This window comes from Platichthys flesus, chromosome 3 (assembly GCF_949316205.1).
Source record: "Platichthys flesus chromosome 3, fPlaFle2.1, whole genome shotgun sequence".
NCBI classification, from domain to species: Eukaryota; Metazoa; Chordata; class Actinopteri; order Pleuronectiformes; family Pleuronectidae; genus Platichthys; species Platichthys flesus.
Window position 1 is genome coordinate 26,197,871 of NC_084947.1, and position 17,194 is coordinate 26,215,064.

The window sequence follows — 17,194 nt, forward strand, 5'->3', positions numbered from 1 at the left end:
GATATGATTCTGACTCTTGCAAATAGAGGAGAGCTGTGATTTGTTTCATGCAAGCAGTAGGGTGGCGGTGCTGTGGTCCTAATGGGAGCTCTGTGTGAGTCATACTCCACAAGCTCTTGTGCTTGCCTCTAATCATCCCCCGAGGAAGGCTGGGAGGGGAAGGAGCAATCAGGAAGAAACGCTCAGTGTCTCAGCGTCAATGCACAGGACAAACAAGCCTATACATTCACAGTGGTGTAAATTACAATTATTATAATAACAATATATATCAATGTTTCAGTTTGGGCTGGGTGACGTCCCTCCCAAGATGTTGGTATCCAAAGGCCACACTTTTAACAAAATGCTTATTCAAACACATTTGAGACAAAAGACTGAGAAGGTAAAACATAACATTAATGGCATATATATGTATATGTAATGCCAATGAAAGTCATGGCTACACTGGAAACTAAATTATCTGCATTTCAGGTGGGCATTAACCAAGTGTAATTCAGGAGATGCATAATTCGGAGGACACAATCAACCTGGCCCACAAAGATATCCTCCTTTCTGAGCTGAAATGACGGCGAAGGCCCATCTGAAAGGGGAAGGTCTGGTCTACAGAGAATGTCTGTGATACACAGGCTTGTCCTGCCCTTATTGCTGTTGCCTAGCAACATAGCTGAAGTTGGGCATGAAGAGAAAGTTTTAATGCCCCTCGTTTTTTTTACCATGTGTACCTTTAGCTGTTCAGTTAAGTTGAAGCGTGATACGAACGGTTCCACATGGTGGAGAATTGAGACACAGCTAAGAACTGCATTTGCTTTCGTCAAAACATTTGACATGGGTGACTTTGACTTAGGACATAGAGCAGGTCGGAGGGAAGGGGGTTATATTGCTGAGGTGGCCTTGCAAGATTCTAATCCCGAAAATGTCCCCTATGATTCTTTATCGGTGTTTCAGTGTATGCGTAATAGAGAGGTGCTGCTTATAGAAGCACCGTCAGAATACACATGATTCCAGTTCAGAGCATTAACATCTTACTGTCATTCATCCATTTACATATATTTACACCCAACCATTCTGAATCGCACTGGTTGAATAATTTGGTGATCAGTGTCTTCGACACTTTCACATTTAGATAGAAGGGGTGTGCAGTTAGTGTGTATAAATAATGACCTTAACACAACTCATAAAAGCTTTCTGGAATTAGATGATGCCTGGTATTGTAAATAATAAAAATATAATTGAATTTTAATAATAACTATATGATTTACTAGCTTTGTTCAAATACAGTGGGACATTTTTTGGTACTATCAGAAACTATTTCTATTTCCAACTATGTCCTCTTTTTAAAATTACAACCTGCTCTGCTACATGATACAAGGTTGTACAAATATAATGTATTTATATAAAATACAGGCCAAATTTAAGAGAGGTTATTTTTGAAAGTTGACGTACGACAGCCTGAAAGTCACTTTGATGTAAGTTTTTCTTTCCCTTTTAATAACTGATGATGCTAGTTGGCTATGTATATAAAACTGGTGTGCCCATTCCTTATCCTGCCCACAAAGCTCTGATTGACAGTTTCTATAACCAGGAAAATCTGCCATCAGTGCTAAAGAAAAAAAAAATATATGAAAAACTGAGCAAATCAGAGAATTGTGCAGTGAGTCGTCGGTAGTCGTTTTGAACAGTCCAGAAGTTACTATCTTAAACCAAACCCTTTACAGAGAACATGAAGGCCCACATATGTTTCCTGTTAGTGGACTTACGTAGTAGAGGATCTCCACCCATCCCTCCATGGTGATGCACTGGAAAACGGTGAGAATAGCAAAGAGGATGTTGTCAAAGTTGGTGATGCCATAGTTGGGTCCGATCCAGTCATCCTTACAGGAGGTGCCGTTTCCACAGGTTCTCGCCGGAGCCTCCAGGCCACAGGGGAACTTATCTGTCTGCTCACCTAAAGCCGAAGACACGAAGATTTATATGGATTCACATTCAGTGTTTCGGAAAGTATCATTAATGTAAAAGGGATAGTTCACTGAAACATAAAAATAAAATTCACTCATTTTCTACTCCACAATATGCTGATTGAGGGACTGGTGAAGTGTGGGAGTCCTCAACACACTTCTGGAGTTTCAGGGGTAAACTTTGTTGCAGCAGAATTCAGTACAATTGAACTCAATTGTGTCCAAGATGCATTCATGGACCGTTGGACTTGCTAAATTTTGCCATTTGGGTATGTGGTCTCTCACAACGCTTCATGGTACGAAGGCAGCTGCTCAACATCTTACCTATTGTTGTCATTATATTTCGTCACAGTGTCAATATATTTTAGTCTGTCTACTTTGTACATAAAACAACCGTTGCACATTTTTGCCTACATTTTAAAGGTGTTTTTTCATAGACCTTAAAATGGTGTAAGAACAAAGAGTGCGGTATGCTACTAACTAGCTGCAATTGTACAGATTGTAAACCCCTTTGGAGGTTAAACATTATTAAGAAGCAGCAGAGGAGCGATTCATACCCTGCATGTGCTCTAGATTTGGAGTTAGTTAACTGATCTTAAATTCTGAGATTTGAGCTTTTAGTTAATCCATCTTAAAAAAACTACTCCCTAAGAACAACATATTATCAACAAAACCCTGTAACCCATGAAAAATAAAAGATACATTTATATTATTTAGTAATACTTTACAGTGCAAATAAACTAAACATAGAATGAACAAAGGTTATTCCTGCAATCCACTAAGTAAGTAACACTGGCTCTATTTGAAAATAAATCACATATCAGGATTCAAATTATCAGGACTTACCGACCGAGATTCATTTGACTGAACAATATAGTTTTTTACTTTAATTGCAAATAATTTAGGTCTCTAAGATCTTCATTGTGTGATTGTTATTTACACCAAATAATATATAGTAAGCTGGTCTTTTCCCATCTTTTTGGAAGCTGTGTACAGAATTTACTCAGCCTCAATTCAATTGCAGTTTTTCATTTACCAGCGGCTCTCAAGATGTGTGATGCAGCGGAGAAAACAAAAGAGCGAGAGGTGCAGTACACCATGAGCATTTTATCTCAGGGCGGACACATTAAGGCAAACAATCGTTTCACACTCGTAATTACAGACAATTTAGAGTCTACAATTAACCAGCATGTCTTTGGATTTTGGGGAGATGTTTGCGTACAAGGAGGAAACCCACACAAGTACAGGGAGTGCATGCAAACACCACAGGGTTTGAACCCAGAACACCGCTGTGAGGCAACAGGATTTACAGAAGCCTTTTAAATTTGGTTTACATAGTTCACACTTTGCAGAAACCTCAAAGTGTTATCTGACATTAGAGGAGAAGTAGAAGAGTTTTTGGCAGTTGGAGTACAATGAACAAATTTATCAAGTTCAAAGTCACTATATAATTCATTAAAATGCCTCCATTAGCCCAATGTCCTGGTCATTTCATGTCGATGATCAAAGCTCTACCAACACCTGCCTTGATAAAACTTAGAAATTGCTTGAAGTCTGCTCCTCCTGCTTACCTGTGTCTATCCTGATGCAGGTGTGATGGAACTTGCCCATGTAGAAGTCAAGGCCGATGATGGCGAACATGAGAATGGCAAAGAAGAGCAGCAGGCCAATCTGCAGCAGAGGTACCATGGCTTTCATAATGGACTTCAATACCACCTGAAGGCCTGAGGCAAGATAAGAACAGTATGCTTTAAAACACATGGAGACAATTGTACTGTTTTTTTTATAATGTTTGTTTTGCCGTTACTGGTGAGAGGCCAGAAATATGTGGAGAGAATGAGAAGGATATTTACTCTGTATCTGGAACTTGTTGGTAAACACACATCTTATATAATTAGTCATCTTTTGTGTATCCTGAATTTGGTTTTAGTTTCTGAGCGGAGATGTTGGCATCACATTTGTAAACCTCATTGTGGTGATGAAGACTGCACCTGGCTGTTCTTTACCATTAAAGAGTTTCACCACCTAACAAAAAATCTGTCACTTTTACATTTTCTACTCAAATGTGATTAAACTGTTTCCCTGTCTTTATGCTAAGCCAAGCTAACCACAGCCTGACTCTGATAGTGTTTCTGGTATCTTGCAAAGTGCTTTATTATTATAAGTTTCAATCATTACACTAACTGTGATGAAAAAAAAATGCTTAGCTGTTGGGTTGACTTACTTGGAATGCCAGAGACCAGTTTGAGAGGCCGCAGAACTCTCACAGCTCTCAGTGTTCTCAGGTCAAAATCAGCCCCCACTGTGGCCAGGATCCTGCAAACACAACAAGCATGGAGTCTAGGTTACAGCAGCTTGGCAGTAACCAACCATGTACATTTACATTTACTCATTTGTAGGTGCATGCAGCAAAACAGGAAGTGACAGGTTAAAGTGGTTTCATTTGATTGATTTGTAATTGGAAAAGGATGGTTAAACATAGAATCAGGGGGTGACACTTTGGTACTTTAACTTCCTGTGGCAAATAACAGACAAACTGTAGATATTGCACACTGCCTCCCCTGGTGCTTATAGTATTTTATTTTTGTATCCTATTTGTTATATTTTTTACATTTATACTTACACAAATACACTACAGCAAATTCCTTGTATATGTGTAAATGTAAATCTGCTTGGCAATAAAACCTGATTGTGAGAAAAGGATCCCAAAACTGATCGGATCCTAAATCTAAGCACAGCATTTTCATCCAGGTTATTTGTAGGCCCACAGTTGATCTCTGCTGGAGCAAATTTCATTCAACAATCTTTAAATAGTCCTGTATATTGGCAATAGCTGAGTCCCAATTCAGGGGCTGCATCCTTCATATTTGAAGACGGATCGTATGATAGCAGCTCCCCAAACAAAAAAGAAAAAGAAGTTCAAGGATTACATTTTCAAATGTATCAGTAAATTTGATGTAACAGACTTCATCAGATAAATCCTCCGTTGAACAAACTGTGTCTTTTCAGTTGAGCCTTTATGGTCAATGGTCTATGCTGTGTATTAAGGCCCCAATCCTAGACTTTGAGATACAGCTACTGTGTGCATGTCAGTCAGATTTGATTAAACTAATTTATGACTCAGAGAAGAGTTAGTTTCAAAGTTTCAATAAAAATATATCTTTAAATAAAGACTTTTTTAAATTTGCATAAACATTAATGAAATGTGACCTTACATCATGGTGAAAGTATCAAACAACGATAGCAGCAAACGACGGCAGAGGACAGGGTGGTGAGTAGAGGATGATCAGAGGAGGTATGAACATTTTAAACACAATATAAAGCCTACGTGGAGTGAAAAGAGGCATGGAGAAGAAAAAGAGAGGAAGATGATAGAGGGAATAAGTAGCTTGAAAAGGGTACAAACCAGAAGGAGTGATCGTGGATTGAAGGTAAGACTATAGGGTAGAAACTGTGGGTAAGAAGAATGGCATAATAAAAGGAGAAGCAGAGTGAGTGTTGAAATTGAAACGGGTACAATTACGCTTTCAACACTCACTTTATCATGACAGAGGTGGCAAAAGAAAACAAGTCAGGAGAGGAAGCAGGGATGAGGAGAAAAAGGAGGCATAACAGAAGATGTGGGAAGAGAAAGAGAAGTGAAAAGAGGCCTCTAATGGGGATTCATATTAAGATAGAAAGGAGTGAGGAGTGGAGACGATAAGGAGCATCTTAAGATAGAGAGAAGGCATGGAAAGGAGGAGGGTGAGGGAGAAGATGTGAATGAAGAACGTGAGGAGCGATGGATGCGCAGTAATACGCTAAGCTTGAAACCTTCTCTGTTCTTCCTCCAGCTGCTCCACAGGGAACGACCAGCAGCACCACACTGGAGTGAGTGATTCCAGCGGCAGATGGCCGTTCATGTTATACGTCTCATATTCACACTGCACACACATAACCAGGCCGACGTACACACACACTGCACACATGCACACACAATTGTAATGTTCGGGCGATGGTAAGCTTTTATCCACTGGGGACTTTAAGTAGTATGATACATTTTGACTAGTTGACTAGTTTTGGTTTCCACTGTATAGCATGCCCTGCGAGGGAAATTACGTCCGCACTTCTCCGCAGTTTGCCTTTCAGACGAGAAAAAACACAACGGGGGCGTTGTGTTTTTTCACAACAAATCCTCCACAGGAACCAGGGGTGGGGTGGTGCAGCAGGCAGAGACAGGACGTAACTCACTAATTTCGCTGCAAATATCCCTTGATTTTGTTTACTGCACATGGACAGCGTCGGCTCTTATCAGCACAAGCTGTCTTGACAACTTCAACACCTCAAATCTTTACCTCCTAATTTATTAATTTACATGTTTACTGTGATGTACTATGTTACATTCCATAGTCGCATCCCTTTGAGACTAAATCTACACTAGACTTTCTGAAATACAACATGAAGATGGTTAAAACACTTCCTATTCAGGGAACTCACCCCTAAAGTGGAAACAGAACCTGTACATAAGTTAAATTTGATTTGATTGATTAAATTCATGATAGGTAGGGTGGGTAAGTCGTTTCCGAAACACTTTCTATCTTACATGTTGAAATCCTTTATGTCCATATAGCCATCAGTAACTAAGGTTGTCTGGACAAGCAGGTATCTGTGGCCTTTTCACGACTGTTCTAAACACAACCGGTCATTGCATTTGCACTAATTCACTCACATACTTGTCAATCACTAAGGAGTGTTCACAAGCCAGAAAGGGCGGAGACACTTACATCGCTCAAGCAGAGACAATAGCCAGAAGTTAGGAAGTCAGCCATGAAAAAGTCAGCTTAACAGCAGATGTCGGACATGTTTATATTGAGGCCTTAATGTACAGTGGGAAACATTTTAACGGTTACGCTTTTTTTTTATAATGGCCACATTTGCAAAGGTACAAGGAGACAAAGGTAATTATTCCACTGAAATCTTCTGCCTCAACACTATCTGCAGAAACAAAGACCGAACGAGTTGGAGGAGAATTAGTCTGTGCACATAGAATACACATGCAGGTATCACACATCTTGGTGTGAGGAGGATAAATCACCCTCTTACATCATGATCTCTCCTCCCTCCCTTTCTCTTTTACTCACAAGCCCTGTGTACACTCAACTAAATCCCTCAGTTTACTACACAATGAAATTGTTCATACTTGAGAAAGTGGGGCACCACCATTCACGGACTCTGAAGACAAAACAAGGTAAATTGAGTGAATTGCACAAGGTCGCCTACATGTAGAAGGTGATGTAATTTTTTCGTTCTACATGTTGTATCTCTACAACAACAGATTTGGGAGCCTTCAGCTTGCAAAGATTGTAAAGAATACTGTGCAAGAAGTAAATACTATTTACGGTTTGAGATAAGAAATAATAAAGAATTCTAAGTACAGAAAACTTAGACATTTTAATTTCTAATACAACAAATTAACATACAGCTAATAATGTATTGATAATAACAATGATAACTTCCCACAGAAGTCAATTAACTATATGTCAGCTGCTACAGGTTTCAGTAAAGCAGTAAAAACTTTATGGATGATTTGATGGGTCACCGACACACCCAGAGAGAGAGAGAGCATGAGAAAGTGCTGCAGAGCTTTACAAAGAACCAACGACACAAAACACCCCCAATCGCTCGCAGTAAGTCCAGCTGGGGATCCTCTGCTGTGTTAACACCTCAAATTCTCCTGGATATACTGTATATGGACTCTAATGATGGTCATCCTCTTCCTCTTTTGAATACATAATTTTATTCCCTTTTTGTTTTAGAAGAGGAAAAAATATGAAATTATAAAGTAGATGGACGATGACTGGTGTTACCTATCATAATATGCAAGCTTTAATATAATATAAGCTTTATGATTAGGTCAAAGTCAGAGTTAATTTTTACTGTCTGGCTATTAAGGTTTAAAGGATGAGACTGTCTAGAGGCTGTCTTGGAACCAGACTGAAGAATATGTCTCATTAGACTAAAAGGCCAAACCATACAAACGTATGAGAAAGAGGGAGAAACCTGAACAACTGAACACCTGTGAGTTGACACTCATTATATAAATGGACCAATGTTTGTGACGTTATTGTCGTGTCCACTTCCCCTGTGTGCTACAAATATCGAGCCTTCCTGACAGCTGCTGTGTACTGCATGCAACTCCCTGTCTTGTATTGGCTATAAAGATCCATTTTTCACTGCATCTCTTCATGATGAACAGATTCATTTTCCTCCACACCCAAATCTGAGACTGTTTTTATTTACACTGAAAACCACAGGGGCCACACTACTCCAGTCTGACACAGCAACACAGCAGAGCTCTGACTAACTGTACTAGATGATGATCAGTTAGTAAAGATCGATATGATGATTATGTTATAACCAAACCACTGGTGTGCATGGTGAGATATTTTCATCTTCAGAACTATAAAAATGATCCTTTGAACGGACAGTTCGCAATAAATGTAATTATTTTTTATACCCATACCTCTGTTGTGTCTGAGGTTGAAGCTACATCCTGCAGCCAGTTAGGTTATCTTAGCTTAGATTGGCATACAGAGTGCAAATGTGTGTTTTTTTCTTTTGTGCAATCAGTGCACCTCTTGATGTATTTTACAAACACACACGAGTACTACCCTCCGCCCTCTACTGCTGAACACACCCGTGAGCTGAGCATACACACATTGCACACACACGCACACGCACACGCACCCACACACACACACACACACAAACCCACACACACACTCATCATGTTCATATTGTTCTGAAGCTGAGGCCAGTTATCATAAATTTAGCATGTATAGCATATCACAACTTGTTAATCCAATAAATATAAAAATATAATGTAATAAAGTACTGGACTTAAATGAGTAGTCGACTGTTTGGCTGACAGCCAGCGCTTATTAAACCCTCTGCAATTAGTTCTTAATGGATTTCAGGTTTAAAAAGGCAGTTGAGACAAAGAGCGGACAGTGAGTTGGCACACGCCCTGAGCCTACATGAACATGCATTTGGGTCATTCACTGTTTGTTTACTTTTTAAATAGCTTGCATTCAACATCTCATATGTCAAACATTCATAGAAGTCATCTGAGGTAAGATGTCACTTGTCTGTTCTCAAAGGGTAGACTGTTCCACATTATTGGGGCTCCAACAGCAAATGCCCTGATCAGGGAATTTATTTAATAAACTTGACCTTTTAGTGCATTAATTTTTTTTTCTGACACTTTTGTTCCGGATCATGGATTATGTCACAAAGGGACTCAATATAAGCATAATGGATGTCAGAATATGTTATTATTCCATCAGCCTTTCTAAAAAAACACACCAGGATGTGACACAGCAGTCAGTTAATTTACATGGAATCACTGCATTCAGTGGATTTGCTCTCAGGAGCAAAGCCTATTCGCTTTGTAGCATCATCCATATTTATTTAACCTAGTCTGCCAGTTTACAAGGTGCTCCGGAGAGCAGCCATGGTTTTCAGTCTCTCTCCACTAGCTCTTTATTGAATGAAATGATGTACAACCCTGAGAATAAAACTCTAGGGGGAGGTAAATGTCACTGTACAGGGGAAATACAAGAAAAGTCTAAGTTATAGTGACTTATTAGTGCTGCTCTGTTCCCAGAAGGCTAGCATGTGCACAAGTCATCTGTAGTTGTTCAGAAACTTGACCTGAAGTTGTCCCTGTGTCACAAATAACTTCAAACTGCCTATTCCCTTTTTTGACAAGACCGAGCAGAACAGTAACAATGACACAAGTTAAGTTTGCGTGAACAGTATACAAAAAAATGAATAAAATAAGTGCAGATCACATATACATTTAGACAAGATGAATGAAACAGGAAACATCACTCAACTATGTGTCTGATAAAAACCTAGAAAGGCCTAGTGCTCTGCAGATAAATTAATAAAAAGCCCAAGACAATTTCAGAGGTGTTACAAAAAAATGTCAGTCCTATGAATAGATGATTTGAGTAGAAGAGTAAAAACTATGGCGGAATCAGGGGGTGGCCTGGCTAGATTCTCAACTGGTACGGCAGAACCAATGCCACTATAACCATGGTTAGAGCAGTATTTACAGCTGATTAGGAAGATTCTTGGTAAGGGGCATGGCATCTATCACACACTGTAAAAACCCGACAAGTTACAAATGAGTATGGCAGCTGATTAATCAAAGCAGATGCGGAGCGGTCCAAGTTAAAAGAAGTGCTGCAGCACTGTAAACTAAAAAGATGCGTTATGCTAATTTTTAGCATAACAGTATGTAAAGCAATTCCGGTAGAGCCCTAAATCAAAATCACGAGCCTGCTAATGGCAAAATGGATCCCTTAAATATTAAAAAAATAAATGATTTAACTTCTATGTTTATTTAAATTTCAGCATCACTGTCTTTTTATTCTGCCATCTTTAAAACTGATACGGCCATAAAACATGCCTAGAATACGCAAATCCTGTGCAGTATTTTCTTACATCAAACAGAATGATGTTCATTTTTATGATAAATAGATTGCATATCCTGTGGCTGATTCACAGCAAACCAGTGTTTTGACAATAGAATGCTTTGAATGTGATGAAGCACCAACAGAAAATGAAGTGGCAACCACTTGAGCATTAACAGAGCCACTAGAACAGGCTACATTTTGAAGAGTCAGACTAGATCTAACCATACATTACAAGGGTTTCTACCACAAGCCAGAAGCTGTATACAATCAGATTCCAAACACGCAATATTACTGCAAAGAGTGAGTGACCATGCATCAGCAGCTGCACAGGTTAGCTTTAGATCCCCGTGCATAGATCTGGAAAAAGTTTCCCAGACGATATGTATTTCACATTTACTCAATCTGAACCTTACCGTCACCATACCCCCGACCTGTTATTAGTAAAAATCATTATATTGGAGGTAAGACCGTTCAGGCTCACTGTATTCGGATGTTTATGGCTGTTTTTTTGTCAAATGTTTCGGTAGGCTCTTAGGGGAGTGGGCGATATATTGAATATTCTCAATGTATCTCGGCTTGTTCTGTGTGAGATGTATAAAATGACTATATATATATATATATATATCGTGACCATCGAGTGTAAATTGTAACGAGAATGTTTTAAGCAGCATGAATTCTTTTAGAGTTTCGCTTCTCTCTTCTCATGCCCCTCTCACAGCAGACAGCTCTCACCCCCGTCCATCCTGAAAACTCTCCTGCCTGCATGCGTATTTTTGTATCAGGAGAGGAGGGAAGAGAACACGGAGAGAGAGAAAGAAAGTAAGTCCCAGAGAGTTGATGAACGCTGAACCGAACGAATCAGTTTACAAATGTTGAAAGTGAAAGCCATCACTCCAGCGAAAGTGAACATGTATGTGTGTGTGTGTGTGTGTGTGTGTGTGTGTGTGTGTGTGTGTGTATGTGTCTGTGGTGAGAGCGACTTGAACTTTACACTCACACAAGTGTTCACCTTCAGTGGAAAGCCTAACGTCAGCGAGTCTGGAAAATATCGAGATATATATTGTGTATCGCGATATAGCCTACAAAAATTGCAATATTTGTTATAGGCCATATCGCCCAGCCCTAAGTCCTGGTGGACTTTTAGGCTTAAAACACGCTGTAAATGGCCTGGGTTTGAGTCGAATATGATTGTCGGTCCTGCGGACACTTGGATGACACCACACACGCCTAAAAGTCCCCCAGAAGAAGTTAAGCTAGCGGACGTTAACATTTCCGACGATCCCTTAATGCAACTAGCCGGAAGATATCAACAGGCATTTAGGCTTTAAATGTGTAAATGACTCCGTTTGGAGTTGAATATGACTGTCTCTGGCTTCCGGACACTCGTATGACACCATACGAGAATTGTGAGACATATTATGTGTTTTTTCTGTAGTTTTATAGCATCTAAAGATAAGTCTGTACTATCTTCAGTTGTATTGCATTCGGCTGCAATACTGTTTACCCCTGACACTCCAGCAGTATTTTGTGGACTCAAACACTTCACTCAACCCTCCATTGGCATAAGGGAGTGTAGATAATGAGTGAATTATCATTTTTGGGTGATCTATAACTTTAACTGTTGTAACTCTTTACATTTCAATGGAGTCCACATGATGTAGTGGGTTTGAGTGGGTCAATGTTTGTTGTGATGCATTTCATCCTCATCGTCCTTTGAGAACCTATGTACACTTGATATAAAGAATGTCCAGAAACTGATTCACCCTTTATTCAGCATATACAGCAGAGTGAGTTGATATATATACCAGGATAAGCTTATGGCTCAACAAAGAAAGAGAAAGACCCCTAACTCTATTCAGCCAATAGTATAAGAGACACAAAGAGCAATAGACACAAACTACAGATGGGACATATGTTTGAATAAGAAGTCCCAAGTGGAGGAGACCAAAAACACCATTTCACCTACCTTCCTGTTGTCACAGATTTACAGTGCCATACATGTCACCTCCATCATTCACATATTGGATGATATAGCATTACTGTTATTTCCACAATGGCCAATTAGTCACTTGCTAGCTCAAACACCAGCGGCCACTATAGCTGATGGCCTTTAGTTGATCTCAGAGCAAACTCCAGCACTGAGTTAACCTCACAGTGCAACACTCTTCTGTCTTTTGTTCCCATAGTTACACAATACTTATTTGTATGGCAGCGTGGAGGCACAGAGAAGCTCTTGTGACAGACTTGATGCTGAGATCTGAGCAGTTGCCACCCACAGTCCATTTTCAGTTCAATTTCTGGAAACATGATTGCATTTATTGACCAATATAGAAATGTACAGTATCACAAATCTGTATATACTGTATAGATCTGGCATGGTCCTTGTTTGTTGTGAGTAATAACGTGTGGCCGTGTCTTGGTCCAGCTGGTGGATTGAACCGTTTGACCATCAGTTTCGGACACTGAACAGTGAGTGAAATGTTTATTCGCACAGGGGGAAAAGCCCATCTAGCCTGATGTTGTGTTTTGATTTGAGCAGAGCTGAACACTCAGTGCTGCTTTCTGTCTTCTGACTGACCCTGAAATTCCAAATTCAGTTGAATATTCATGACAGCACTATACTTGGAGTTGGCTCCAGCCTAAGAAAATATCATCCCTGAGCAGCATGATGGCGAAGAGAGGGAGCTCTAGGGTTCAGACTCTGTGACAAATCAGATTAACAGTGCATCTGTTGCTGTGCCCTAACTGCACTTTTCTTTTATACCCCTGAATACTCATCTGAAGCTTTGGTTAAAGGCCCATATTTTAAACTCTTCTGGGATTCTAATTGAGGTATTGGTCCCCCTAAGATGATATATCAGTGGTTTAAAGTCGAACAAAGTGACACGCAACCAGACCTATCACCTGAAGCCTGTTGGAGCCATACGGCAGAGCTTGCTGATTGGTAATGGTAAATGTTTTTTTATTTATATAGACTTGATGACCACTCAAAGCGCTTGAAAGTACAGTTTTACATTCACCCATTCACACACACATTCATACAGTACATCTATTCGCAGCACTTTGTTATTCTATGGGGGGCCATTCAGGGTTCAGTATCTTGCCCAAGGACACTTCGGCTTGCAGATGGGTCAGACTGGGGATCGAACTGCCGACCTTCAGGTTGGAATACGACCACTCTACCCCTCAGCCACAGCCACCCGATTGGCTGACTGCACTTTGAGTGACACGTGACAAGAACCCGGGGGTGATGGGTTCGGAAGTTGGACTGGTACCGGTTGGGTGGGGCTGATAGAAGAGTGTATTCACCTCATCTGACTGTACACTTGATAATTCCTTGTAATTGTGGTTTGTGCCTCATGATGATCACAAATCACTTTTACACCTTTGTCTTCCCTTTACTCAAGCTGTGAATCTGATAGAAAAGTAGAGGAGAAGACGTGATGACGAGAAGAGGAGAACAGGGAGGGTGGGAAGGATACAAAGCCAACAAATGACGAGACAGAGAGAACGAGTGAAACGGGGGGGGGGGGGGGGGACGCTTGGTGAGGGGAAACCACAGTGGAGATGACTGGAGATGTCGCCATAGTAACAAAGGAGGCTCCACTGATCTCATCTCACACAAACAGCCAGAAGAAAAGCACTGGCTCAAAGAAAGACTACACTCCTCTTAAAAAAACATGAAGACGTTTATATCAATACATGTACAGTTTAGCAGTGAAATACTATTCTACAAAATAATTCAATTCAACTGCCTTAATATTATCTTTTAAAATCAGACGAATTGAAGGAGAAACTGAAAAGAAATTAAAATGAATTGGATCACTGATAGAAGGCCGGCGGTTAAAGTAACAGAACACAAAGTGGGTGTGGCTGCAACTTGGGGTGCTTTGTGGTGGGTGTACTTAGTGTCCCAGACAAAAGATAAGCAACGTCACAGAAACCTGCTGAGATCTAATGTCAAGGCTCCAAACTGCTGCTACTACATAGCACTATGAGAGAAGTTCAGTGATGTGACCAGAGTGGGCCTCGGACAAAATTTCTGTTGGAAGACCATATCACTAGGTTCCTGCTGCTACGACCTAACTAGCCAACCAATGGGAAAGCAGCATGAAATTATTCACTGAATGAATGAAGCCTGCAAACTCTCCAGTTGGAGAGCAGAAGAGGCAGAAGACAGTGACTGAAATGCTTTTTCATTTATCAGCATTAGTATGAAGATTTTATATTATCCAAAATTTCTTCTGACCTAAAACACCTAACAAAAGTAGCACTGTTTGTGTTTCATATGGAGAAACATTTGATGCGTGTGATAAAAGAAACAAGTCAGACTGTACACAGTGTGCGACGAACAGAAGACAGTCTTAGTGCCGATATCCACTGTCTTAACCTGGAAGGTATCAATAGCTGATGGGCTCCCAGAACTTATTCTTAATAAAACTGTAACAAATTTCTCACTGTAGATACAGCTTAAAGAAATGCTTTTAAGTCTCAGGCCAAAAACCTCTGTAAGCTTTTGTACAGATTTTGTGGAGAGGACAAGCACTGTATTTTTCCCAAGCCGCAGGGAAAAGGCTTAATTCACTTATCTCCGATATCAGAGGTTATCTGTGTAACACATGTAACATTTTACAATGTTAACGTGCGTAATCAATGAGTTGGGCCAAGTATTGTTTTTTCTCTACTATAGACAGTGTGATTGATTTAAGTTCCAATACTATCTGGCTCTGTTGTTCAATACTGTACCTTTATCACTGCAGAGTGCTCACCATCATAACTACTTTAGTGAAATCTAGCCTGCAACATACTCTCACTTGTTCAGATCACCTGACCTGTGTGGAGAAGCGACCTGCTTTCGTAGGCTCTGTGATCTCATCTGGAGAGAGAGAGAGAGAGAGAGAGAGAGAGAGAGAGAGAGAGAGAGAGAGAGAGAGAGAGAGAGAGAGAGAGAGAGAGAGAGAGAGAGAGAGAGAGAGAGAGAGAGAGAGAGAGAGAGAGAGAGAGAGAGAGAGAGAGAGAGAGAGAGAGAGAGAGAGAGAGAGAGTGTGTGTGTGTGTATGTGCTCCTCGACATATTTGTGAGCTCCTGATTCCCCAGGAAGTTCTTTGGGAACACTCAAGGGGAAGTTCTGCCTGCAGCTATGAAAACATGAATACTCTGAGTGTATTTATGCGCACGGCTCATGCAAAATGTGCAATAAGTTAGCACACAGCCTCCCAGCTCAGCTGAAAGGTAAAAAATGAATTAGATGTGATCCAGGTGGGGGACAGAGTGGGCTTTGCCATGGTCTCACCGAGGATGAAGAAGTTTTAATAATACCTTTAATACATTTTTAAACCACCTATCTAGTAATCAATCGCTGTCTGTATGTCGGCTGGTCTTTACACAGGTCACTTTTTCAGTATCAAATAAAAAGCTGCCACCAGCATTACCACAGGCCAGGACAACAGTTCATTCCAAACAGGCAGTTATGTACTAGTTAACACAAGCCCAATTAAAGTCATATTAAGTAGAAAGTAACAGCATAGCTGGAAATTGAGAAAAGGGATTGTTCTTCTTATGACTCCCCAGTTTTTTATAAAACATGGTTTATTCAGCCCACTATGGTTTAAATAGGTTTATCAATAATCAGCTAAATTCTACACAATCAAATCATCTACCTCTGCCAGCAGCTAGAATTCTGCTTACATGTTTTTGCTCCTCAGCTGCGTTAACACAGAGTCTGACATTTTGGACTCCTTCGGACAAAGATGATTACGTAAATATTTCTGTTGCACACAACGCAGCCCACAATGCACTTTTCAAGGAAATAATTAATGTTCCTTAAAGGTTTGTCAGATTTGTGTGTTAGCCCAAACGCACAGATTCCTCATAAGAATGTAGAGAGGGAAAAAGCAAAGCAAATGTTTGCGTGAGATGGACATCTTTATCCGCAGCTCTGAAGTTATACAAGTACATTTATTAACAGATGGCTATCTCTAGTGTCCTCCTGGAGCTGCTGAAGCACACAGGGCTACAAGAGTTCTACCGTCGAACATGTCTCTCTGTTTAGATCGAGCTGGTGAAATAAAAGGAGACTGGACCATTTCTGTGATGGACAGTAAGTGCAAATCAATGCTTTGAGTTCAGTCAGAGCTCTGGGCCGAAGCCAGTATTCATGTTATAGACCTCAGCTTAACATAATGACAGACCACGCTCAATAAACTATGCTCATCACTGTCTGGCATCTAGACAAAGAGATAACATGGCTGAATGGGGAAAATAACCAATTCTAGAGAGAGCCTATTCAAGACGTGCAATTTGGGCGTGGCACTTGGCCAGAATACATTAGATGCATGGGTTAATTTAATCCCCCTGTATATATATACGCATTCATTCAAGCGTTGTAGCCACAAGCTGATTCTTCCAGCTTGCTCTCTGAGTGCCTTCCACTTCAAATGAAAGTGTAAGCAAGGTAGCACACAGAGAGACACGGCTCGCAGCTGAGTGGAGACAGCAGTGCCTGGCTGCCTGCGGGGTCCCGACCCTCCCTGACAACCAGCTCTCAGATCAATCAGCTCCCCGGGGAAGTTGGCGGTGGTGATGGGAGTGCGGTGGTGTGAGGGGGGGGGGCTTGAGACACCTCCCAGGAAATCGATCGACAGTCTCAGACACATCAGTCCGAAAAAGAAAACACATCAGTGCAGAGATTGTCTGCCTCTGTCTCCTTCTCCTCCTTCTCATCTCTTTCCTGGCAACAGTTGTGATGAGCTGAAACAGACTCAAACTGGTCCTGCTAGA

The 17,194-nt window shown here is 40.6% G+C and overlaps 1 protein-coding gene across 1 annotated transcript in view; it reads right to left on the reverse strand.

Annotated features, from left to right (window-relative positions):
- The window catches only part of cacna1ba (calcium channel, voltage-dependent, N type, alpha 1B subunit, a), a 138,720-nt gene that overhangs the window by 92,280 nt on the left and 29,246 nt on the right, over positions 1-17,194 (reverse strand). Inside the window, exons 4-6 of the mRNA XM_062384871.1 lie at positions 4,177-4,268; positions 3,524-3,676; positions 1,755-1,942 (exon numbers count right to left, since the gene is read on the reverse strand). Coding sequence (XP_062240855.1) covers positions 1,755-1,942; positions 3,524-3,676; positions 4,177-4,268 — 433 coding nt within the window. The remainder of the gene's footprint in view (positions 1-1,754; positions 1,943-3,523; positions 3,677-4,176; positions 4,269-17,194) is intronic.